The sequence below is a fragment of the Bubalus kerabau genome, chromosome 8 (genome assembly GCF_029407905.1).
Source record: "Bubalus kerabau isolate K-KA32 ecotype Philippines breed swamp buffalo chromosome 8, PCC_UOA_SB_1v2, whole genome shotgun sequence".
NCBI lineage: Eukaryota > Metazoa > Chordata > Mammalia > Artiodactyla > Bovidae > Bubalus > Bubalus kerabau.
In genome coordinates, this window is record NC_073631.1 from 27620504 (window position 1) to 27647810 (window position 27307).

The following is a 27307-nucleotide window of genomic DNA, read 5'->3' on the forward strand; positions in this document are numbered from 1 at the left end:
TGGGAAAGATTGAAGGCAAAGGGAGAAGAGGCAGCAGAGGATAAAATGGTTAGATAGCATTACCAACTCAATGGACATGCATCTGAGCAAACTTCGGGAGATACTGAAGGACAGGTAAGCCTGGCATTTTGCAGTCCATGGGGTCACATTGAGCTGGACATGACTTAGGACTGAACAACAACAAACCATGTACTTAAATTACAGGGCAACTTTAAGATATGAAGTAGTAAAACATAGGAGAAAAACACAGCTCCTTTCCTGAATACTTACTATGTGCTAAACATGTCAGTTTTAAAGGATAAGATAAGGATATTGACCTTGTTGTTGTTCAGATGCTAAGTTGTGTCTGACTCTTTGTGACCCCATGGACTGCAGCAAACCAGGCCTCCCTGTCCTTCACCATCTCCTAGAGTTTGCTGAAACTCATGTCCATGGAGCTGGTGATGCCATCCAACCACCTCATTCTCTGTTGCTTCCTTCTCTGCATGTCAGAAATCTTTCCCAGCATCAGGGTCTTTTCCAGTAAGTCAGCTGCTCACATCAGGTGGCCAAAGTATTGGAGCTTCAACTTCAGTCCTTCCAATGAATATTCAGGATTGATTTCCTTTAGGATTGACTGGTGTGATCTCCTTGCTATCCAAGGAACTCTCAAGAATCTTCTCTAGCACCACAGTTTAAAAGCATCAATTCTTTGGTGTACAGCCTTCTTTACGGGCCAACTCTCACATCCATACATGACTACTGAAAAAACCATAGCTTTGACTCTACAGACCTTTGTTGGCAAAGTGACATCTCTGCTTTTTAACACTCAGTCTAGTTTTGGCATAGCTTTTCTTCCAAGAATCAGGCATCTTTTAATTTCATGGCTGCAGTCACCATCAGCAGTGATTTTCAGGTTGACAAAATTTGAGCACAAAGAAATAGGATGCATCTCAAAATTCTCTTTCACCACGTGAGAAAACCTGATGGCATCATGAAAACCAGAAGATAATCTCCAGCAGATACACTTCCTAACACCAATAACATAAAATTTAAGCATATACATAACACTCTGCTACTAATTTTGAATTCTAAAATACACCAGCTACTAATGAGGTCCAGAAAAACATTCAGTTGCTACAATGCAATCACTTTTAATTTTAAAAATAGGGCAGATTTCTACAACTGCAGTATAAGGCTGAAAAATGGTCATGATAACTGGAGAAATATAAATGTTTTGCCTTCATAAAACAAACTCACAGTTTGGACAGGCTTGTATCCACTGAAATACAGCAGAACATTTTATCTAGGTCGAGTTCTGCAAATGTGCTTAAACTTCCACCAAGGAAATATTCTTTGGTCTCTTCTTGAACCATTCACTTACTTACCACATTTAAATTATAGTAAGAACAATATTAACCAGTGAGGATGCCATTTCTAAATGTTCTTTTTCATTTATACATAACAAAGATAAGGCTGTCTTCCTATCCCCCACCCAAAATAAAATGTAATTTCATCTTTTATTTTTTTAAGGTAGCAAATTCACTGCTATAAAATAGTAAATTGCTTAAACATTTAACATGTGGGTAACTTCATGGCTTTGTGGGTGGGCGAGATTTCTGGCACTTAGAGTTTAGTTTTTGCCTCTTTGCTTCATGTCATCTACATTCAGTTCTACATATGCTTCATATTTGTCTTAGAAACCATTTAATAAACCCCTGGTCCCGGTGAACTCCAATTACTTTTTTATATTTTCAACTGTGAGTTTTCACTTGTCTCTGAGGACAGGTACATTAACTAAAGGACAACAGTTAATATCATGTACAATACTCTTTAAAACATCAGGAATGCTCCATGACATCACATTTAACACTTCTATCTCATTTCAGAGTCCATGTTCACAGGAAGGCCTGAGAAGGGAGTTGGGATATGTGGTAGAAGAGGAAACAGATTCTTTGTTTATTTGACTAAGAAAAAAGTTAATTTGTGGAGCTCAAGTATATATCAAAGTAACACATTGCTTAATGGCCACCAAAGTAGAAGGAAGGTTGGTCAAAATTAAAGTTCTGGTAATTATCAAATAATTGAGTTAGAAATAATTGGTAGATAGAAAGAGGTTCCTTGAATCCACACAATAGATACTACAAAATTATCAACATATGTGTACTTACAGAAAAGTAAATTGTGTGAATGAAGTCCAACATCTTCAAAACATCACTTTTCAAAAGAAATATGAGGGAAATCTAATAACCAATAAAACTAGCCAATATGATACAGATCAAAGTGAGAGTTTATCTTATGGATTAGGAAAAAAAAACCCAAAACTTCAGAAAAACTTTCATCTCACTTCAACTACTTATGAACTACGTGAATTCTATTAATGAAAATTACTTTAATTTAATAAATTGTACTTATAAAAAGAAAAAAGAACAAGTTTTTAATAATGAATCACTTCATTTTAGAATAAATTTAAATCAATGCCACGATGAAATTCAAGTCATAATTCTGATGAATAGAAACTAATTAAGTTTTAAGCTATCATGGAAATTCAGAGCAAATGCCTAATAACTTATTTGTAAATCTTAATAAAATAGCAGCAAAGCTAGTAGGTTGGGAAATAATGGCATTTAAAAGGTGGTAGTAAATAAAATAAAATAGTACTTTGCATTAAAACACTAACTATATAAGAAGTTTCAAAATTCTAATGATTCAATGAATTAAAAAGTAAATGAGTTTTATATTATCAGTAAATATTTTATATTTGTGTACCATTTTTTTCATATCCTTATTTAAAAAGATCAAAGTAATGGAATAAGAACCTCATGTTTTAAGCAGTCAATATAAAAACCCAGTATAACTTTAAAACATTTAAAAAATCATAAAATGAACATTTTTTCAGATTATTTCACAAGATTGATTTTCTTCTAAGGATATAATTCTGTCACTGCTGTATTATGTTTCAATCATCTGAAGCATTATATACAACTACAATTAACTTAAGTAACATCTATATCATCTGTAACAAATTCTAAGAACCAAAAGTTAAAAGCAATCATAATATGAAGGACTGATTTGTTTAGCTAGTATTCTCTGAAGCATTTAACTCTTCATTTATTTATTGATATATTTTTCTGTTGGAGAAAACTGAGAAAAATTGACAGAAAATAAAAATCACTGAAGAAGTTAAACAAAGAAGGTATGTGATTTCACTGAGTATAGTACATTATCTTTATACATTTTAGTGTCTTGTCAAAATTTCATCTTACATGGTAAAATTTATTACTGCTTAAGCAACAATTATTTTTAAGACTGTCTGCAGGCCACTTAGATCAGCATTTTCTGATTTTTTAAGAAGTTATTTTTGGAGTTCACAAGTAAAGGCACCCTATGCATTGGGGTAAACCACTACAAAAGTCCATCATAATACTTTGAATTTGGAAGAATAACTGATTCTGTTTTCATTTGCCTACATTTTTAAGTGAAAATGTCAAGGCAAGTTCAAGTCAATAAACATTTCTGAATGCCTACACAAGCTGTCTTGAAAAGGGAGCACACGAGTGTAAAGGAAGAATTCCAAGAGGAAATATTGTCACTCATACTTTATGGATAATAGGAGTCAAGCAGGGACTAGAAAAATGGTCTCTCAGGTAGAAAAACTCACCAGGGTAAACAGAGATGCGTCAGGTAACACGGTACTGTACAGAACTAGAGTAGCTCAGATTATCTAAGGGCAAACTGCTCAGTGAAGGAAGAAGAATCAGGATGCCAAAATTAAGCAAGAGCCAGACCAGACTAAGGCTGTATGATCTGACTGAGTTTTGTCCAAGAGGGGGTGAGGAGCGTCTGGAAGGTTCAGCTAATGATGGGATTCAGGGCAGGTCACCCCTTGACATACTGATTGTTATGAATTAAAGTTACTTGAGAAGCAATGGGTACAGGACACTCTGACCCTCCTCTACGTCCCCCTGAAAGCGGGACATCACTTTCCCGGGCAGAACCTACCTTCCCTGCACCAGGAGGTAGAAAGACACTCTCACAGGCAGAGACGGGGATTCAGGGCCCACGGGCTCTGCTTCGTGCTTTCACTCATTAGTACTCAAGACTCTTTCTTTGTCTAGTCAGTTCTTCATAAATGTATTACTATTAATTTTTTGTCTAAAAGGGCATATCAACAGCCTGCATTGATCACTCTTGAGACCCTTCTACATAAAAAATTAATTTTTTTCCTTCTGCTAATCTGCCTTGTATCAAATATTAGACCAGGCAAAAGAATCTATAAGGATACAGGGAAAAAAATTTCCTTCCTGACAAGGAGAGTCTGTAGGTTTGCAATGAGCACCAAAGAATTGATGCTTTTGAACTGTGGTGTTGGAGAAGACTTTTGAGAGTCCCTTGGACTGCAAGGAGATCCAACCAGTCCATTCTGAAGGAGATCAGCCCTGGGATTTCTTTGGAAGGAATGATGCTAAAGCTGAAACTCCAGTACTTTGGCCACCTCATGCAAAGAGTTGACTCATTGGAAAAGACTCTGATGCTGGGAGGGATTGGGGGCAGGAGGAGAAGGGGACGACAGAGGATGAGATGGCTGGATGGCATCACTGACTCAATGGACGTGAGTCTGAGTGAACTCTGGGAGTTGGTGATGGACAGGGAGGCCTGGTGTGCTGTGATTCATGGGGTTGCAAAGAATCGGACACGACTGAGTGACTGAACTGAACTGAATGTTAGCTATGATGAGGTCAAAACTGAAAACAAAAGAGACACTTTTGGGAGGGGCAGTTCTTGAAGGGAAGAAGATGAATTCAAACTTTTTAAACATCATGCACTTAACATTTTGCACACATCAAAGTGAAGGAATAATGAAGATTAGATGCAAAAACGTAGGAATTGGCACATAAGTAATACTTTACATCATGAGACTTGGTGACCAGACCCAGAGAGTATATGTCTAGTAAAGAAAGTGATGCATGTTAAGTCACTTCAATTGTATCTGATTGTGACCCCATGGACCATAGCCCACCAGGCTCCTCTGTCCATAGGATTCGCCAGACAACAATACTGGATAGGTTGCCCTTCCCTCCTCCAGGGGATCTTCCTGACCTGGGGATCAAACCCGCATCTCTTACATCTCCTGCATTAGCAGGTGGATTCTTTACCACTAGCACCACCTGGAAAGCCCCATTAAAGAAAGTCAAACAGCTATTTTTCATAAAGGTACTAAGTAACGGTGGCAAATAGATCATTTCAGATTGAAAATATAAGCCAAAGTTCAAGAAACTATAGCCCATGGGTCTCCAGCTTCCTGCCTGTTTTCTGTGAATGAAGCTTTACAGAAACACAGCCACACCCATTCTTTGACCTCTCTGTCAAATATCTATGGCACTATGTCTATGGCTGCTTTTGCACTACAGCAGAGTGGAGTGGTTGCAACCAAGACCACAGGGGTCCAGTGTTCTTGCCTGAAGAATTCCATGGACAGAAGAGCCTGGCAGGCTACAGTTCATGGGGTCACAGAGTCGGACACAACTGAGCAACTAAAACTTTACAAGAAAAACCTGCCATACCTAATATAAAAAACTGATCTTGGATCAAAGGAAAGAAAATGGCCCAATTATGTCTTGTAAAATGAGAGTATTCTACTAAACAATTTCTAAGATTCTTTGCTTCTTTAACAACTTCTTGCTACTCGAAAGGGCAAGTACTGACATCCCTGACAAACGTCATGTGATAAAGTGAAATGAGCACAGCACTTATTCTTGAACTGAGAATAATAACATCTGTGATAATCAACTCTTAGGGCTGCTCTGAGGATTAAATGGGATCATTTATTTTAAAAGAAAAGGATGATGACTCATTATTTCAAACATTCAATGTGTCTGTTATTATTAACATAATTACACTATTAATATGTATTAACAGGCCATATTTGGGGTGAGAGTTGGGTTCTGAGAATTATAAATGTAGTGAGTGTTGCATTTCTTACAAATGGGAAGAACAAGAAAAACAAGATCAGTTATATTCTCATTGGTTGAGCCAAAATCTAAGAACTCAGTTATTACCATAAACACATTAAGTTTTTCAAAAAGACAGGTACAGTTATTTCTGAAAGGATCAAGAAATAGGTATAATACAGTACTCAGAAGAGACATGCAGACTTAACAATCCTGTCATTCCAAAATAAGAATTTTCCATTACTGACACTAGAATTATCTTGGCAACACTAGTTCATTCTACTTTAGCAGGTACCAGTGGATAAAATATCCCAGCACTTGACTACAGTGAGTATCAACTTCAGAATCCCATAAAATAAAACCTCTGGTGCCTGGAAAATTGAATCATACTATACTTTTCAAAAGGTTCACATATAAACTTATTGCAAGTAGCGTTCAAGCCAAAGCATGTTTGGAACAAGAAGCTTTTTTCACTGATTCCATCATCTTTTCATTCTTTCAATAAAAGAACAGTTGAGTTTCTAGAAAACCACCAAAGTAATCTATTTGTAGGTAGCTATAGATTTTTATCCCAAGGGAACAGTGCATAGGCTTGGGAATATTCTTACCATCTTCCTGTCTCTAATGAAGCAACCCACAGACAAGAATTTGTTTTATTGTTTTTGCTTTTTCTCAGAATATATAGCATTAGAACAGAGAAAATTTTGTAAAAAAACATGACACATCATGCAAACACTATAAAAGACTTGGCAAAAGCATTATAATATGAAAGATATTTTAAATTGTGCCTATAACCTGAATTCTATCAAAATTCTACTATTAAGGAGACCTTGGAGGAAAGTGGCATGCCTTCTCAACTAGGTTTTAGGATTAATAACTTCTGTACAAACACACACACACACACACATACATATAAAACACCAACACACAAACGCCTGGAAAGCTTTTGGACATGAGTGAAATCTTTCCAATTATTTCTGCCAACAAATTCATGATAAATCATCTGCCTATTCAGCTTTCAGAAACAAATAAAAAAATCCTTCTCTAACATCACCTATTTTGCTTTTATTCACTCAACTTCACATGATGTAAAATTGGAGATTATACTGCCTTTCTTATTAAAGAAAAAAAGTGAAAGTGTTACTCAATCATGTCCGACTCTTTATGACCCCATGGACTGTATGTAGCCCACCAGGCTCCTCTGTCCATGGAATTCTCCAGGCAAGGGTACTGGAGTGGGGAGCCATTCCCTTCTCCAGGGGATCTTCCTGACCCAGGGATCAAATCTGGGTCTCCTGCACTGCAGGCAGATTCTTTACTATCTGAGCCAGCAGAGAAGTCCCTATTCACTAAACCTTAGTACTTCTATCTCTTAAATATATCTTGATTATATCATTTCTGCCCAGTCACTGTACAACTCCCCTAGTCCTAACCACCACCATTAATTTTTAGACTCATTGCCATAGCCTCTAAATGAAGTCAAATGCACCAAGGAATCCCTCTGGACCACTTCAGCCCATTCTCTGTGCTGCATCCAAAACGATGTGCACAATGTAGAGCTGATGACATCACTTTCCACTGTGCAGCGCTCCGTTACAGAGCTCAAACTTGACCTGCACCTGTGTAGTTCACATCGTAACTCTCCCCAGTGTGTAACTCATTCTCTGCTTCTGATATGCCGGCTCTTTCCAGTCAAACCACTCTGTGTGCTACTGTTTCCAAATAGAAATGCTCTTCCTCTTAGTCCTCAGAAACTCAGACCTGACTCAAATATCAGTTTTCAAATTTCAGCTTTCTCCCTTATACTTAAGATCTATCCTGACATTCTACTCTGGGCTAAACTGCCCCTTTCTCAAACAGACCAAGTTAAAGTTCTTACCTTGGGGTAGTAGACAGATAGTGACCAGGGTCCTGTGACCTCCCAGCCACTGGGTCACTTTCCAGGCTAATTTCCATCATTTAATTAATTTCTTATTATTAGGAATCTTCATTTACAAAAACAAAAATACCAAAACTAAATTATTACCTTACTTAATAAAATCTAGAAAATTAGCACATATGGAAATTTCTCATTTCTTCTAAAGATGTAGTTTTTAAACATGTTATTAAATAAGCTACACGTATGTCAAAATACCTGACACAGAGATATTCAATGAATGTTATATGAATTTATATTAAGCAATTAATTAATCAAGAGTGTAGGATAGTTCCCTGTAAAGTGCTAACTTTGTTTTTTTTTTAGTCACTAAGTCCTATCCAACTCTTTTGTGACCCCATGGACTATAGCCTGTAATTCGCCAGACTCCTCTGTCCATGGAATTTTCCAGGCAAGAATACTGGAGTGGGCTGCCATCTCCTTCTCCAGGGGGTCTTCCCAATCCATGAATCAAACTCACGGCTCCTGCACTGGCAGGGGGGTTCTTTACCACTGAGCCACCAGGGAAGCCCTAAAGCACTACCTAGACAGCACTTAAAGCAAGTTTAAAATGAATTAGTAAGAAACAGCACTGGTGTGAGTTTTAATGATTATGAAATCACTTTCTGGCAGGAGCTGGCTACACATGGAGGGACAGATTTCTTGAGAGATGGGGAGAAAAATTAATCTTGCAACTCTTGTTAAAGACACACACAAAAAAATAGGGGTAAGTGCCAAAACAGAAGGGCTAGACTTAACCCAATTTTTTTAAAAAGCCAGACAATGAGAACAGGAAGATAAATAAGAGAGAAACAAATACAAGAGAAACCATTTTTAAAACTCCATGAGTCTTGTGATAAGGATTAAAGTACAGAGCGATCAATAATTGCTCAAAAAAGGAATATCCTACCACCTGATTTATATTTAACATGACTATGCTGCTACTGTTAAGTCGCTTTAGTCGTGTCCAACTCTGTGTGACCCCATAGATGGCAGCCCACCAGGCTCCGCCGTCCTTGGGATTCTCCAGGCAAGAACACTGGAGTGGGTTGCTATTTCCTTCTTCAGTGCATGCAAGTAAAAAGTGAAAGTGAAGTCTCTCAGTCCTGTCTGACCCTCAGCGACCCCATGGACTGCAGCCCACCAGGCTCCTCTGTCCACGGGATTCTCCAGGCAAGAGTACTGGAGTGCGGAACATGACTATAATCATCCAAAATTGCTCTACCATATCTTTATGTAAAAGGCAATCACTGTGGATCATACAAAAGTAAAAAGATGTGATAAAATCCTGTAGTATAGACAATATTTTTAGAAAGAGAAACTACTTAGATGCAATCAAACACATCCCACTCTTTTACAAATAAAAATTCTGACCTAAAGTTCAGAGACATGAAATAACTTGGCAAGGTCAATAGGTATGTTATTTACTCATCTAATACTTGTACCTTGAATACCACTCCAGGTTCACTTCTTTACCATGCCAAAAATCTAGAACTTAAAAGGCAATTCTTTCTATTCAACATCTCCCTTATAATAATGCAATTTATATTTCTCCATGAAGTAAAATTTTCTTAGATATTATAAACAAAGCCAGGTTTGGCTATGTTCATATTAACATCTGTGTTAGTTAATTTATAATTAATTACTGAAGTATAACATGTAATTTTAAAATAATAAATGATACTGAAATACATTTGGTCCCATCTTTGTAAAGAAATAGCATAACATAAACTAAAGGCCATTTCCACTGTTTAAAACAGAATCCAGTGCGTGCACACACACACACACACACACACAAATCTAATAAAAGAAATCCCCAGGCATATTTTTTGAAAAACTGAATGACAAAACCAATTGTTCATTTACTTTTCAAGAGATATAAAATTCATGTAAGCCTCTTAGTAAAGGCGGCTACTTTCATTTACTTTGCTCCTGTGCATTTCATGTTAAATTCTATAAACTCATTTACTAGAACAGCAGCGCCAAATAAATTCACAAACAACTTTGCTCATCTGACCAAGTTTAGTAAACTACTTAAAATAGGCAATTAAATAGTGACTCCAAAACCCCATAGTTAATCAAAAAAAAAAAAAAATTAATCAGAAAACCAAGCAAAAGTCCTCTGGAATTCATTCTATTTGTACATCCATTAGAAAATCATTCTATCTGAAAATAAACAACCTTTATTCATTAAAAGAAAGACGATCAGAAAGTATGTCCTGTGAGAATCAGTTCTTTATACATCACCAGTTACACATCCATCACAATTAATCTTAGGTAATTTCCATACCCCATAACACAAACTTTCCAGTAACCATTTGTCCAGAAGCAAATATCTCCTAAAACTTAAAAAAAACAGTCAATTCTTTCTATTCAACACCTCCTACAAGAATGACTTCATCATTTCTCATCTTTGTGTTGGACATGAATCCCGTCATGACTGAAATTGCTAAAAGGTTCTAAAGGTATTTTAAACTAGTATTTATTTAGATTTTATTATTGATTTAGACAGGAAACACCTGAGACTCACTATATACAAAGACAACAAATGAAAACATTTGAAGAATTCTGTGGAAGTGATTGCACTTTTACCACAGAAGCTGTGTATAAACCTGAGAGAAAACTTGAATGTATCTAAACTGATGACATCATAAACATTTAACATGATAAAGTTAGAATTTTCTAAGGGAAAAATCAAGGTATCCATAAGGCTACAAGAGCAACATGGTTAAGAAAGGAGTAAACAATCTGCCTGCAATATGGGAGACCTGGGTTTGATCCCTGGGTTGGGAAGAACCCCTGGAAAAGGGAATGGCTACTCACTCCAGTATTCTTGCCCGGAGAATTCCATGGACAGAGGAGCCTGGCGGGCTACAGTCCATGGGGTTGCAAAGAGTCAGACACAGCTGAGTGACTAACACTTTCAGTTTTCACTAAGAAAGGAGTAGAAAGGGGAATTGGGCTGAATCCCTAGGTTATTCATTGGCTACTAAACACTCACTCAAACACACACACACAAATCCATTATGTAAAGTTTAAAAAAAATATATATATATAAACTAGAGACCTGAAACATACATAGCTGGTTCTTGAAAAATGTGGGAGTTAGGGGTGCCAACGCTTTGATAGGTAAAAATCAACACATAACTTATAGTCCGCCCTCCAAATATGTGATTCCTCCTCTATCCCATAGGTCCTCAGCATCCACACATTCAACCAGTTAGGATGATGTAGCATTATAGCATTTAACTACTGAAACAAACCTGCACAAATGGACCTGCACAGTTCAAATCAATATTCTTCAAAGGTAAACTGTGCCTGGTAAAAAGCAAACCCCAGACGGAGGCAGTAAGAATTACAATAGGAAGTGCTCTCTCTGTTTGTCTTGTAAGAAATTTTACCTCAAAAATAAATCTTCTTAACAAAAAACACATCTCACATCTTCTTAGTCTGGTAGTTGTAGGGTTAAAAGGATGAAATATATAGAACAAGAAGTGAAAGTGAAAAATATACATGATAGGTTAAGAAATTTAACAAGATCACAGATTTTTATAACTTAACTTCAATAAAGGATCAGTACCCTGTGAAGCTAAAGTAAGAAACTATTAGCATTTAAAAGAAGGAATCAATATGTTTTTCCAATTGTCATTTGTTCTTTATTAGGAAGAAATGTTAAACACATATATTTGGGTATGTGTGTATTTTTAATCTTTTTCCATCTTATTATTTAACACATTCATGAGAGCATAAGAGTAACAAGTGTATATGATAAACTGCACATTGGATTGATTCTGTTCCTGGCTCTGACCCTGGTGAGCGTGGAACCTTCTGGAAACAATTTACATCTGTGACAGTTCCCCAGATGTGAATGTATCAAGTGTCGATTGATGTTGGCTTTCTATTTTTTTTTATTTGCTGACATGTTCAAATATTAAACATTTTGAAGTATTTTAAAGATCATGTATTCTGATCTGTTATGTCAATAAGCTACTTCCTGAGAACCAGAACTAAATTAGGCACTTTTGAAAGTTTATTTATGTTTTTCAAAGCATTAAAATTCCATATGGGAATTTATGTTTTTTGCTTAAGTAAATTCATGAAAAGATTCCTATCTTTTCTAAAGCACCAATAAAATGACTGGCTGCATTGTCAGAGGAAAGTAGAGTCCTACAGTAATCATCCAGATAATTACCATAAAATTTTTGCTGTGGAAAGTGGTAAACTGTTTTATCAAGTAAAATTAAAGAGTTTGCTTGGTTTCTCAATTTTGAATTTCCATTTAGATTTGTAGCCAATTTTCTCCTGCTTTTAAAAATTAAACATTTCTCTGGTGCCTATTACATGATCAGCTATGTTTATGCAGAAAGTAATAATATACTGTTCTTAATCTCATCTGATGGGGCTTCCCCTGTGGCTCAGCAGTAAAGGATATGCCGGCAATGCAGGAGAGCCATGAGACTTGGGTTCGATTCCTGGGTGGGGAAGATCCCTTGGAGAAGAGCATGGTAACCCACTCCAGTATTTCTGCCAGGAGAATCCCATGGACAGAGGAGCCTGGCAGGCTGCAGTCCATGGGTTTGCAAAGTCAGACACAACTGAAATGACTAAGCATGCACGTAATCTCATCTGATAGTGGTATTAAAGAATGTTTTATGAAAATCCTGCCAGATCCAAATAAATTAGAATCTCTATTTTACTTTCTGGACCTGGAAAATATTTTTTTGACAGTTTCACAACTGGCTTTACATAAACTTGGATGGAAAATTGCTTTGGTTAGTTCTGTCTCCTTGAACTCTCTTTTCCATTGTTGGGGAAAAAAATACCTCTCTGATCATTAATTCCTAAGCAGATTCAGGCTACGAGTCAGACTCTTAGCACTTTAGTGTCTTATACAGTTTAAGTAAAAGCCTATGTAGGTGTTTTTTTTTGAAGTGATTTTTATATCAGAAATATTGTGACTTTACCTTTTACTAGTTTGCTACTTTATTAAAATAGTAAATTTTAATAAACATAATAAATTTTAGCAAATTTATTTTATTGCCTTTTCTAAATATTTATCATTATGTAAGTAGTGAATAAAAGTAAACAATAGGAGTAGAAAACAAAGAAATGAACATGTCCCACGTTGAAAGCTACTATTTCGGATGATTCCAAAAAGAGCTTGCAGATGACCCTCTTGACAGCTGCAATCTGAAAAAGGTACTACCAGTACTATATACTCCCTGGTAACCACAAGAAAGAGAAGCTAACAAAAACTTCAGTCAACTCAGGATAAAAAAACTTGGCCCCTTGATAACTTACGTGATAGACTAAGCAGCATCAGAAATCACATCTGAGAAGGATTCTTAAACACAATTCCTACACAACTTTATGAAAGAAAGCTTTTTTTTTTTTTTTTTTTTTACTGTTCATAAGTTTTTTATTGTTACAAAACACAGAGAGGGATCTAAATTTTTTAAATTCCTTCATGCCAACCAGTTTCTAGTTTAGAAAAGACTTTTTTCTTCTTTCAGGTAGAGAGTAGACTGGTACAAGGTGTGCTTATTATGCAAATTTGTGTTCCTAGGGGCTCATAGTTGAAAGGTGGCATAGGATAACAAATGCCATCCTAAGGCACACAGACTCACTGAGAATTCATACAAAGTGATCCGCCTGACTATCTCTGCCCATTTTAATGCTGGCAGCTCTTTTGCCATCTGTCAGTTTCCAGTTGGCTACAGAAATCTGGAAAATTCTAATAATTGACTATAATTACAATTAAGTTATACCTACCAAAACAAAAGGTTTTCTAAGTTGATCAAATTAACATTGATTAAACTCTTTAAATCATACTTAACATCATCCTGGAGAAGGAAGTGGCAACTCCCTCCAGGATTCTTGCCTAGAGAATCCTGTGGACAAAGGAGCCTGGTGGGCTGCTGTCCATAGGGTCACACAGAGTGAGACACAACTGAAGCAACTTAGCATGCATGCATGCCTAACATCATCGACAATTAAGAACCTGGCAAAATTAGGCTACTTAAAATACATAAAATGAATATAAGAAGGATGACCAAATAGATAGTCCAAAAAAGTATTTTGAACACAACAGTAATAAATACTTTTTAAAAAACTGAAAATATTCAAAGATGTCCTTGAAGGAAGTCATTACATATTACCATATTAATGTTTACAAGGTCATTCAAAACATAACCTAAATTTTAAAAACAGAAGACAAAATTATTTTAATAAATATCAGTTCTTCCAAAATAAAACCCCAATTACTTGTCCTACTCTTCATGCTAAAATTTTGTTCCTTTCTTTACATAGATCTTAAAGCAGCAGCCTCTACCTGTGCCAGTTTATCTTAAATAACAAAACCCTCCTACACTAAGTATTTCCTAACTCATTTTGCTTTCATAAATGCCAGGGAGAAGTTAATCTTTGAAAAACCAAGACTCCTGCAGAACTATGTGAAATCTTATAAAAATAAAAATAAAACTAAAACCTAAGAGTCTGATGCTGGGAGGGATTGGGAGCAGAGGAGAAGGGATGACAGAGGATGAGATGGCTGGACGGCATCACTGACTCGATGGACGTGAGTCTGAGTGAACTCTGGGAGTTGGTGATGGATAGGGAGGCCTGGCATGCTGCAATTCATGGGGTCACAAAGAGTCGGACATGACTGAGCGACCGAACTGAACTGAATCATCCTAAATACTTAGAACCCAGCACCATTACCTATCCATTCCTTTAGTAGTTAGCTCCCTCCAAGAGGTAAATGCTCCAGATGAAGCTCCAGATGAAGGAAGCCACATATACCTTTGGAATGACTACTGAATGACAGCTAACGGGGAATTCCAAAAATACTGTCTGTGTCTACATGAGAATATAATAGAAGAGACATGTGGGCTTCATCAATTCTGTAGGTCTGACGTCAGTTTTTTAGCACTGAGAACATGACCTAATGTTTTCACCAAACAAATGTCCCAGCTAAACTGACCTGCAGTTCCCTTTCTTCTGAATACTCATCCCTATACAGTAAAACATGATGGCACTGCAAACAACAACCTTAACTAGACAGTCTCTTAGTTGAAAAACCCTCACATACACCTACTCAACCACAGTTTTCATCTGGCTGATTCCTACCAAGTCTTCCCCTCTTCAGATGGACTGAAAATCAAAGTTGATAAACCTTTCTACAGAAAAAAGGAATCCTGTACTAAATTTCAGCCAGACAAAATAGGACTGTAACCATTTACAATGTGCTCTGTGCTCAGTTGGTGAGTCATATCTGACTCTTTGCAACCTCAGGGACTATAGCCCACCAGGCTCCTCTGTCCATGATATTTTCCAGGCAAGAATACTAGAGTGGGTTGCCATTTTCTACACATGGATTCTATAACCATTGAATCACACTGTCCAAGAATAAAATTGGAGATACTTTTCTATGACTCTAATTGTCATTTTGCATTTATTTTCTAATGAATAAAATCTATCAGTTGAGGGAAGCAAAGGAATGGACTATTCTTAGAACTTAAGAGAGCTTAACAAAAGCCTTATAGAAAAAAAAAAAAAAACAAACCCATGGTAAGGTACTCTCTGTCATGGTTTAATCTTCTAGAGAAGTAATTCAGATAGAAGCAAAGTAGACACACCATAGCCTCGGAGCTGCCTGGTTCACATAACGGTGGATTGCAAAGTCATGTCCAACTCTTGTGACCCATGAACTGTAGGCTGCCAGGCTACTCTATGCATGGGATTTCCCACGCAAAAATACTGGAGTGGGGTTCTCATTTCCTCCTCCAAGGAATCTTCCTTACCCAGGGATCAAACCCACATCTCCTGTGTCTCCTGCATTGCAGGCGGATTCTGTACCCATTGAGCCACCACAGAAGCCAAAAGGTGGTTCATATAATATCTTTTGCAGACATATATACATATATTGTGGAGAAGGCAATGGCAACCCACTCCAATACTCTTGCCTGGAAAATCCCATGGACGGAGGAGCCTGGTAGGCTGCAGTCCATGGGGTGGCGAAGATTTGGACATGACTGAAGCAAAGCAGCAGCAGCAGCATACATATATTGATGCTTTTGAACTCTGGTGTTGGAGAAGAGTCTTGAGAGTTCCCTGGACTGCAAGGAGATCAAACCAGTCAATCATAAAGGAAATCAGTCCTGAATATTCATTGGAAGGACAGATGCTGAAGTTGAAGCTCCAATATTTCGGCCACCTGATGCAAAGAGCTGACGAATTGGAAAAGACCCTGATGGTGGGAAAGACTGAAGGCAGGAGGAGAAGGGGACAACACAGGCTGAAATGGTTGGATGGCATCACTTATCATGATTAACTGGACATGTGTTTGAGCAAACTCTGGGACGTGGTAAAGGACAGGGAAGCCTGGCATACTGCAGTCCATAGGGTCGCAAAGAGTTGGACATGACTGAGAGACTGAACAACAACAATACATATATATGTAATTGAAAAAAAAAAGGTTCACATAATATCTTTTCAATTACATATATATGTATATATGTCTGCATATATATTTATACTTACATACCCACACACTGTATCTACCTATGTGTATATATTTTTCTCTTTAATGTGAAAATTATGTCCCCAGATATCTATACTCTTTTATTTTATAACTATAATATTTTCTGCACAGCTATTGATATTTATTTGGGGAATATTTGAATGGCTCTGCCAAATTTTAAGTCACAGGGAAACTGAAGTGGCCTTTTGACAATTTGGAGGCAAAGGAGCATCAGAAGGAAAACAGATGAAGCCTTTAACAATCATTCACAGGACAATTCAAAAATCTGGTGACAATTTATTTGGCTCTCAAAGAAGGGAGCATTCTTTACCTTCCCAGTGGTTTGCTCCAGCCCAAGGATTCAGATTCTAGATGTGTTCTTATGACATTTTCCTATGAAGTTTAATAATAACCCTAATATCACCATGCTGACTCTACCTATGCAATGGGAAAATAGTGGGTAAGCAAATATTATAGAGTGAAAGTGAACAATGTACAATTTTTATGGTAAACTGACTTATAAAAATACTATTCTAAAGCTAGTCCTCATAGATGTTTCCTTCCTAAGTAGAAGACTGTCCATCTTTTCCCTTAGCTTGATAAAGAATGCTAGGTAGCCAAAAATATCTAGCATTTACTAGGATGAAATGGAACTTTACAGAGGTCAACAGAAAACTGAATTCAAATACTTATGGAAGTAATACAAAGGACTTAGATTGAGATACAATTGTGGCAATAAACTACCAGTTCAGTTGAGTTGCTTAGTCATGTCCTACTCTTTGCAACACCATGGACTGCAGCATGCCAGGCCTTCCTGTCCATCACCAACTCCTGGAGTTCACTCAAACTCATGTTCTTTGAGTCGGTGATACCATCCAACCATCTCATCCTCTGTCGTCCCCTTCTGCCTTCAATCTTTCCCAGCATCAGGGTCTTTTCAAATGCCAGTTCTTTGCATCAGATGGCCAAAGTATTGGAGTTTCAGCTTCAGCATCAGTCCTTCCAATGAACACCCAGGACTGAACTCCTTTAGGATGGACTGGTTGGATCTCCTTGCAGTCCAAGGGACTCTCAAGAGTCTTCTCCAACATCACAGTTCAAAAGCATCAATTCTTCTGCGCCCAGCTTTCTTTATAGTCCAACTCTCACATCCATACATGACTCCTGGAAAAACCATACCTTTGACTAGACAGACCTTTGTTGACAAAGTAATGTCTCTGCTTTTTAATATGCTATCTAGGTTGGTTATAACTTTTCTTCCAAGGAGTAATCGTTTTTTAATTTCATGGCTGCAGTCACCATCTGCAGTGATTTTGGAGCCCAAAAAATAAAGTCTGTCACTCTTTTCATTGCTTCCCCATCTAGTTGCCATGAAGTGATGGGACCAGATGCCCATCGTGACATTGTACAGGAGGCAGGGATCAAGACCATCCCCAAGAAAAAGAAATGCAAAAAGGCAAAATGGTTGTCTGAGGAGGCCTTACAAATAGCTATGAAAAAAGGAGAAGCAATAAACTATAAGAATTAACAATTTAAAAACTTTGAGAGAGAGAGAGAGAGAATGTGTGTGTATTTGATTAAGAGAGGCAGAGGAAAGGAGGAGAGGAAAATTCAGTGATGACACAGATTCCCACCTGGGTAACTGGAACAATTGTACTACTGCTAAGAGAAGTCAATTGATGGGGAATGTGTTTTGTGATAGATCTGATATGCTAGCTGTGAGAGGACAGTCAAGTACTCAAATGGAAGTACCTAATAAAATGCTGAACAATGTAGAACTGAAGCTCAGGAATCAGACTAGAGCAGCAGCAGTGAGCTTTGATTCATCTCATCCAAACTGGAAAGAGCAGGAGCTAGGCTATTAAATGAAACTAACATTGCATGGCTGCCAAAGGCCCAGGACTGTAACATGAACTATATTTAATCATTTAAACACTGACAATAAAGTAGGGCTATAGTAGCCTCCTTTCTAAAAGGAGGAAAGCAAGTCTCAAAAAAGTGAAGTCACTTGACCAAAGAAACGAGGTATTGTGAATTCAAGCCTTTCCTCTCTCTACAGTACCATTCTGCCTCTTTAGAAGAATATCTGGGAACATGATATAAATGAGGCTTCCCAGTGGCTCAGAAGTAAAGAATCTGCCTTCCAATGCAGAAGACACAGAAGATGCAGCTTTGATCCTTGGGTCAGGAAGAGCCCCTGGAGGAGGAAATGCCAATCCAGTCCAGTAGTCTTATCTAGAAAATTCCATGGACAAAGGAGCATGGTGGGCTACAATCCATGGGATCACAAAAGAGTTGGCCAAAGAGTTGATACGAATGAAATTTCTAAGCAAGTGAACATGGAGAGACGAACAGGGAGCCAAACAGAACTCTGACTTTATCTCCATCCTATAGAGCCTTAGAGACCTCCAGCACTGGGAACACTTCATGATGTTCCTAAAAATCTCAATGAAAACATCCATATTTCTGTTAAAATCAGTCACATGAGGAATTTGGATTTCCACAGTCAGCAGCAATCGTGGAACTCACCTTTAGGGCATGAAGTCAAATACAACAGGCCCATGAAATAATCAAACTTCCCCCAACTGCTAATTCATTTCTACATGCACGGCTTTGTTGACAGCTACTTATTTTTAGTACAAATTTTCTTTATTCTGTATTAATAATCTCACCTAATGAAAGGTAAATTTCCACACTATGGGACAGGCCTGAGCATTAGAATTCAGCAACTGCTAAGCAATTGTTTCGAGAACTTCATGTTTGGAATCCCTTCCCGCAGCAATGCTGCTGACTGCAGATTCTTATCGGCTGGTTCCTCAGGCCTGGGCTCTGATTTTATTACTTCTCGGTTTTGCTCTCTGAAATTCTTCTCTGCCTCACAGTTTTAAAAGCCAATAAAAGTAAATTCTGTACTAAACATAGAGCTTTAGTCTTTCATAGAAAAAAATCTCTCAAATTGTCCTGGGTGATTTTTCTAGGACTTCTCTCTCATTGGTTGTTCATTCTACTTTTGCTGTCCATGGGACAGAGAAGATGAAAAAAAGTAAGAGTATTTTATTGGATATGATTTTTCCCCATTGTTTTTTTTTTATCTTTGGGATTTCTTCTCTAACGGCACTCTGATGATACACTAAAATAAAGTTCTTTCACATTATCCAAACAACTGGTCAACTCAGCAATAAACTCTGCAATTCAAATGAAGGGAAAGACATGAAATTTTTGCTAGGTTGAATTAAATTGTTTTTCAAACCTGTCAGTTCAACCAAATAATTGAAATACTAAGTACCTGCCGTTAGAGAAGTCAGAGTGAGAAAGTACATTCAAGAATCCACCAAGAAGAATTTCTTCATTTAGGTTTAGTTCGATTTAAGTTGGATGAAATTTTGTTAAAAAGAAAAGTTCAATTTCAAAGAAAAAAGCGTAAGTTGAAAAGTGAATTAATTAACTTACTGAAATAACCACAACAGGATATAAAATGGAAAGATTACTCTCTTCCAGCATATTCAGTAACCTCTGGGTTTCTTCAAAATCAGAGGTCATAACCTGAAAGACCAGAAAAATAAAAGAAAGTGAAAAGAAGTTAAGTGACTTAAGAGTTAATTCAAGAAGAAAAATGGACAGCTTTTAAATATTTAAACATTCAAAATATCTATCAAGCTTAATTTTAAATTTTCAAACAATGCTGATACCCATAAGATTATAGCTATTAAAATTTAAAGAATTCATTAATTCAAACCTGTCTTTTTATCTAATTTTTATCAGAAACTTGAAAATATTGTCTAAAGAAATATCACTCTCTTCTCATTATGGGAACTAGGCTGTAAGAAAATGTTATTTCCTTATTTCAAAAGACAAAAATAACATTTTGAAATAAATATTGAGTAATACAGCTCACCTATCAAAATCTTAAATATTTAAGAATCAAGAAAACTAAGTACTCTTCCACATTACATTCACACAAATTCTCAAGTACTTTCAATCACTTGTATTTACTACTTACATTCACACAAACAAAATTGTAGCATTGCTCTAAGATGATTTGCTGAAGATCTTGGCCAGATGTGACTTTTACATGCTAGGACAAAGAACATACAGGAGAATAGAGTTTACAAACTACACAGAAAACCAAACATGAAGATAGATAACTATATGAACACAAAATTTCTATAGGTACATAAAGCCAAGGACCATATATAAAAACAAAATAACTCTGACTTAAGTTTCTAAGGCTAAAAAAGAAAAGCATTTGAAATAGTCCATAAATAGTTAATATTATTGTAGCAAATAAGGATATAGGAAATTGTTTTAGATAAAAAGAGGTAGAAAAAGCTCAAGATATATTCAGGACTAGGTAAATAGTCTGGCTTTTTTTATATAAAAATATACTGCAGAAAATAACTGAATAAAATTTAAAAGTTGGTTAGATGAGATTTGTTAAAAGATTCTGGAAGCATGTTAAATTTCACTAAATATGGAATGACTAGAAATAGGGAAAGCAACCAGAAATTATATCATAAGAGGGCTTATTCTGAGGGTCAGAATAGGAAGACCCTGAGCTCACCCCTCCCATGAAAACACCAAAACTACAGATATATATAGAATAATTATCTTTGAGAATGACTTGAACATTAGCAGAACAGACTTTCTACAACCAAGGATATAAAGAAAAGGCTGCATCAAGACAGGTGGGGACAGGCTGAGGGTCAGTCTGGTCAGAACCCCCACTCCTGGTGCCTCACTCCGTATGCAGGAGGAATACTGCAAACGTGAAGGTCCCCCCTGAGGAGCTTGGAGTCTGAGCCCCATGCTGGATTCCCCAGCCTGGGGCAGAGGGGCCTGCACCAGGAAGAAGAGCTGCTATCATATCTGGCTTGAAAAAACAACATATGAAAACTTCCTAAAATCTGGGGAAGAAAATAGACATCCATGTCCAGGAAGTATAGAAACTACAAAACAAAATGAATCCAAAGAGATGTATACCAGTAGGGACACATTATAATTAAAATGTCAAAATTCAAAGATAAAGAGACAATCTTAAAATCGGCAAGAGAAAAATCAATTAGTTATATACAAGAAAAGCTCCATAAGACTATCAACTATTTTTTTCAGCTGAAATTTATAGCCCCAGAAGCAACTAGCATGATATATTCAAAGTACAGAAAGGAGAAAACTTACAACGAAGAATACTCTACCTGGCAAGATTATGATTCAAAAATGAAAGAGAGATACTCGAGTTTCCCACAAGCAAAAGCTAAAACAGTCTGTCACCATAAAACTGGCCTTACAAGAAATGTTAAAGGGAATTCTTTAAATGTAAAATGCCATAGCTAGAAATCAGAAATTTATGAAGGAAAAACCCACTACGAGGCAAATATATAGTAAAGATAGTAGATCAACCACCTATATACGTAGTATGAAGATTAAAAAACAAAAGTAGTAAAAATCATCTGTATCTAAAATATTTAAGTGATACCCAAAGTAAAAAGATATGTGACATCAAAAACATAAAACACGGGTAAGAATAAAATGCTGTGCTAGAATGAATTTGGACTTAAGCCACCATCAACTTAAAATAGACTACTACATACATAGTTTGTCATATATGAATTTCATCGTAGCCACCATGAGCCTCATGGGCTTCCTTGGTGGCTCAGTCAGTAAAGAATCAACCTGCAATGCCAAGACCCAGGTTCAATCCCTGGGTCGGGAAGAACCCCTGGAAAAAGAAACGGCAACCCATTCTAGCATTCTTGCCTAGTAAGTCCCACGGACAGGGCAGCCTGGTGGGCTACAGTACACGGAGTCACAAGAGTCAAACACGACTTAGCAACTAAACCACCTAAACCACCATGGTAACCACAGGCCAACAGCCTCTAACAGATACACAAAAAATAAACACAAATGAATCCAAACATAATGCTAAACAGAGGCATCAAATGACAAGGGAAAAGAACAGGAGAAGAAAGAGAGAAAGAACTACAGCCCAATCAGAAAACAACAAAATGACAGTAATTGTATACCTAATCAATACTCATTTCAATCTAAATGGACTAAATGCTACAATCAAAAGACACAGGGCGGCTGAAAGGATTAAAGAAAAACCAAACTTATCTACAGGTCACCTTCAAGTGACTTATTTCATATCTAAAGACACACACAGATACACACAAAGTAGCAATACTCATATCAAACAAACTATGTAACAAACTGTACATTTTTTAAAACAAAAAATGTAACAAGAGAAAAAGAAGGTCATTATATAAAGATAAAGGGATCAATCCAGCAAGAGAATATAACACTTGTAAATATCTATGCACCCAACAAAGGGGCACCTAAGTACATAAAGCAAATATTAACACATATACAGGAAGATACCAACAATAATATGATGATAAACTTTAACACTCCACTTACACCAATATTTAGATCAGAGAGAATATCAGTAAGGAAATATTGGCCATAAAGACACAATAGACCATATAAACTTAGATATGTACAGACCTTCAACCACCAAACAGAAGAATACACATTGTTTGTAAGTACACATGGAACATTCCCCAGGATAGATCACACATTAGGTCACAAAACAAGTCTCAATAAATTAAAAACTAATTCTTTTCTGACCCAAACAGCATAAAACTATAAATCAATTACAAGAATAAAACTGGGGTGGGGGGAAACCACAAAAATGTGAAACCTAAACCAAAAGCTACTAATCAATCAGTGGGTCAATGAAAAAAATCAAAGAAGAAATCAAAAATTAATCTAAAACAAATTAAAAGAGAAAGACAACATTCCAAAGTCTAAGGGATACAGTGAAAGTGGTTTTAGGAGAGATACTTATAGTAATGCAGGCCTACTTCAAAAAGCAAGAACAACCTCAAATAAACAATCTAACTTTGCACCTAAAGGAACCAGGAAAAGATTAGTAAAAGATACACAAAGTTAGTTGAATGAAGGAAATAATGTCTAAAATACAATGTTTGTTCCATAATAAAACTGGAAACTCTGTAACTCAAAGAGCATTGTCTCTTCAGTAGAACTCAGCTTTAATTCTACCTAATTTTGACAAGGTATTTGAGAAAGAGAAGTATTTAAGAAAGAGAAGTAAAGGTTTGAGGTCTTGGCTATGCTATAGAAACTACGTGGCTCATAAATTTCAAAAATTTTATTTTTGTTTAAAGTTTTTGAGTAGATATTTCAGAGAGAACATTAATTTTTAAAGAAGACAGAAACAAAATACTGCCATAGTAAAAGAGAGAAGAAAACAGCTTGCACTGTGTAACACTAAGTTTGTTCAAGAAGTTTCATCTTCTAGATATTACAGGGAGATTATTTTTCAGGGGTCTCTCCTGTATCCAAACATTTTTAAAGGCATGAATAGCTAGTATACACCAAACTGACTTTTCAAGGATGTTCATATAGCAGGCAGACTTTCAAAAACAGGCAAAACCTTCTTGGAGCAAATTTGCTTGTGTTCTAGAAAGTAGAGACATCTCTCTCTACAGACAAGATCTGCTTGGCATTCTAGAGTAATAAAGACAACGTCTCTCTTGTAAGAGGAGGATGGGCTGGTTTGCCAGCAGTCCCAGTATAACAGCAGTGCTTCTCAATAAGAAGATTCTTTTTAACGTGCTCCACTGCCTAACAGCATCCATCTCTACTGACATTTCCCTGGAGGAATTGCAATTCAGAAAATCACTGCTGCTCTGTTATTCTCCTTACTGCTATAGTCCTAACAAACTCTATTCACTGACTCTGGAGTTTCATGTCTTTTGCCAATATTTACAACATCGACATGTGTGTTTGCATACAAAATGATTATAATCCTCAGATCCTGCCTAGTTTCTGACTTGACAGAAAATGAAATAAGGCAACTATGTATCTTAACTTCAGCAAATATGAGTGAATTCTGAACTCAAAAAAAATGACTTACTTAAAAATTTTTTTCCTTTGGAGATACATAAAATAAGACCTAGGACAAAAACATGAGGGATATTCCAATTTAGCTTTTCAAGTATTAAAACTGATAAAATCCTTGAGAACAGGGAATGGGGTCTCTGAGGACAGAAACATGTTTGTAAACACTAGCACATACTCAACAAATAGGTTTTTAAAATTTAGCAGTCTTGTTCCCAAAAAAAGAAAAAAAGGATATGTTCTTAAAACCAACTACATGGAAGTTTTTTAAAAAGGTAAAAAAAAAAAAAAAAAAAAATCCAAAAATAACACTACCTAGAAATAATCACCCTGAGCATTGGATAAGTATCATTTCAACAGTCATCTGTTAATAATACATGCAGTAAGCTGCTAGGACAAAAGGACGAAGGAACAGGAAAAAAAAAAACAAAACAAAAAACGCAATTATATGCACGTCATTTAAAAATTCTTTAGTGTTAGCAAACAAAAACAAAAACCCTTAAACATAATAAACCTGAAATTGCTGCTAAACTTCAAATTATTCTTCACCTCCAGGGAGCTTTTCCTAAATGTTAAGATGTCATGAACCGGGGGAGGACACTGGACTTTCAATGGCAACACACTGCATGTGTAAGTCAGTGTTAACTGATTTCCTTCTAGGATAGAGAAAGAAATAGCATATTGTAATTCTGCCCACAGCCTGGTTCTGGTCAATCATACTTCTACCCTGACAAGGCTTATTAGATTCATAGCCTATTCTATAGCCATAATTCACACAAGTTGACATAATATATCTATGCTCAAGACAACAGCTTTAAACAAAATCTCTCCATTTATAAATTCATATTAATTCACTTCTCTATTTGATGGACTTCAAATGCAAGTAGTTTTTCGTTTGTTTTTTAATACAAGCCTCAACATTTTTACATTCATTGAGTGTTTCCTTCTATTCTGGAAAAATAGCTTATTTGGGAATAAAAGTTCAGTCCACACTTTTCCTCAAAGATTTGTAGTCTCGGCACAACTATATTCAAACACAGAGCATTGCCCTGATGCTTTTTAAAGTCCATATGTCATTTACTCACTCTCTAGTCACCATTTTTGGGGGGTAGATTTCAACTTCAATAGTTCTAACAGAAAATAGACACAGAAGTTACATGAAATTTTTTCCTGTTGTCTAATTAAATGACAACTTGGCTGGTGGTAATATTCTTGGATTCCACTTTCCTTCCCTCCAAAGTTTACAGACAATGATTCATTGTATGTATTTGAATGGTAAGTACTGTGAAGGTGTAAGAGGTCTGGCAGACTGTCCTCCTTTCTATAAGTTTTGGTTTTGTTTTTTGCTCCTAGGTACCTACCTGAAGAATTCTTTATGAGGAAGTTCAAAATCTTAATTAGAATCAGACCATATTTACATTTTCAATTGCTGTTCCTCATTTTTTTCTGAAAATATACCCTTTACATTTTACAGAACCAGTTAGGCATTGCAATGAAAGTTTTTTCTAACTTTCCCAAATAATATCATTTGTCTACTTGACATATTACATAAATATAGTCCATACATTGGATGCTTTTATCATTATTCACATCTATTCTCTATTATTTATCATTTAATCTTTACTTTGAATACACTGTTATTATCTCAAGTTTCCCTGTGATAATAACTGACCTTTGCTTCTATGTCTAATATACTAATTATTTCTACTACATTGTTGCCCAATTGTCTCCATAGTTCTCATTCCATTAAACTCTTCAAATACTGTCTTTTGAATTTTTAACCCTCTTGAATTCAGATTTTTACTGAGTTTTTCTACAGAACCAAAAGGAGAGAGAATATTTTGAGAGGTAGGAGAGTCTTGAGGTTTCTTCCAGGTTTTTAAAATCAGATTTGTGTGTTTTTTGATTTTCAGTATGCATTGTAAAGCTTATTAATTATTATTTTTACAAACTGATGAGTTTTAAAATGATAGAATGATAGGCACTGATAGTATTCCCTGCCTCTGCTGAAGTACCACGGAGAATTGAGGAATTTGCCCACTTTTCCAGACCTTCATTTTTTTAACCCACCTAAAAAAAAAAAAAAATCAAATTACATTTTTTTTCCATCTTGAAACTGAGACTCTTAAAATAATTGTTTCCAGTGAAGTTTAATTCTTTTATTTGGTCATACTGCTTTCCTCCAAAACAGAAAACAAACAATATTTTCCATGCTTGAGTAAAGAAACTTAAGATTTTACCTAAATATAGCAGAGGAGACTTTGACGCCTTTAATAAACAAAGACAGCATTAGACAATGCTATTAGGCTGTTTATGAAAATATTCTATGGCATCATCTTAAACTGTCATTCCTAATGTTTCCACATTCAAACACAACAAATGGAACAATCTGCTGGCTAGAACTCCTTGATCTGTAAATATTTTGGTTCAAAGAACATTTAAACAAAATTTAAAACAACCTTCCAATGTGTTTAGTAAAATTTAAAAAGCATACCCCCCACTCCCCCACAAAAAAACCACCATGAAATATTTTCCTTACATCATAAAAAAATAAGAAATTCAGAAATATTTACTACTAACAAAATGGAAACATCTGCATATTCAAAATACTATTTAAAGTAGGGATCTTAGGAAGGAAGCTGGGTTGCCAAAAAACGTTTTCCATTTCAAGAATAGTTAAGGCTTAACTAAGGATGAAAGGCTTTGGTTTCAGGTCCCATGAGCCAGAGGTTCAAAAATGTGTTTCTGAAAGCCAGCCCTCTTTTTATAGACTATATTAGCTGGATCATTTCTTACTCTGAATCCATCAATTTCTCACCTCCCTCCCATTCAAACAAGGGCACTAATGTGGGTATATGTGGGTATACACAAGGGAATCAATGGAGAAGGAAATGGCAACCCACTCCAGTACTCTTGCCTGGAAAATTCCTTGGATGGGGGAGCCTGGTAGGCTACAGTCCATGGGGTCGCAAAGAGTTGGACACGACTGACCGACTTCACTTTCTTTCTTTCCATAGTTCC

The 27307-nt window shown here is 36.3% G+C and overlaps 1 protein-coding gene across 10 annotated transcripts in view; it reads right to left on the reverse strand.

Annotated features, from left to right (window-relative positions):
* The window catches only part of CRPPA (CDP-L-ribitol pyrophosphorylase A), a 364997-nt gene that overhangs the window by 154110 nt on the left and 183580 nt on the right, over positions 1-27307 (reverse strand). For 9 of the 10 annotated variants that reach the window (XM_055589905.1, XM_055589898.1, XM_055589903.1 and 6 more), the window contains 2 exons: positions 20367-20441; positions 19817-19909 (listed from right to left, as the gene is read on the reverse strand). In XM_055589905.1, the coding sequence (XP_055445880.1) occupies positions 19817-19909; positions 20367-20441 (168 nt within the window). Of the gene's footprint in view, positions 1-16650; positions 17531-19816; positions 19910-20366; positions 20442-27307 lie in introns of those variants that run through there. The other variant, XM_055589906.1, reaches the window with a different exon arrangement.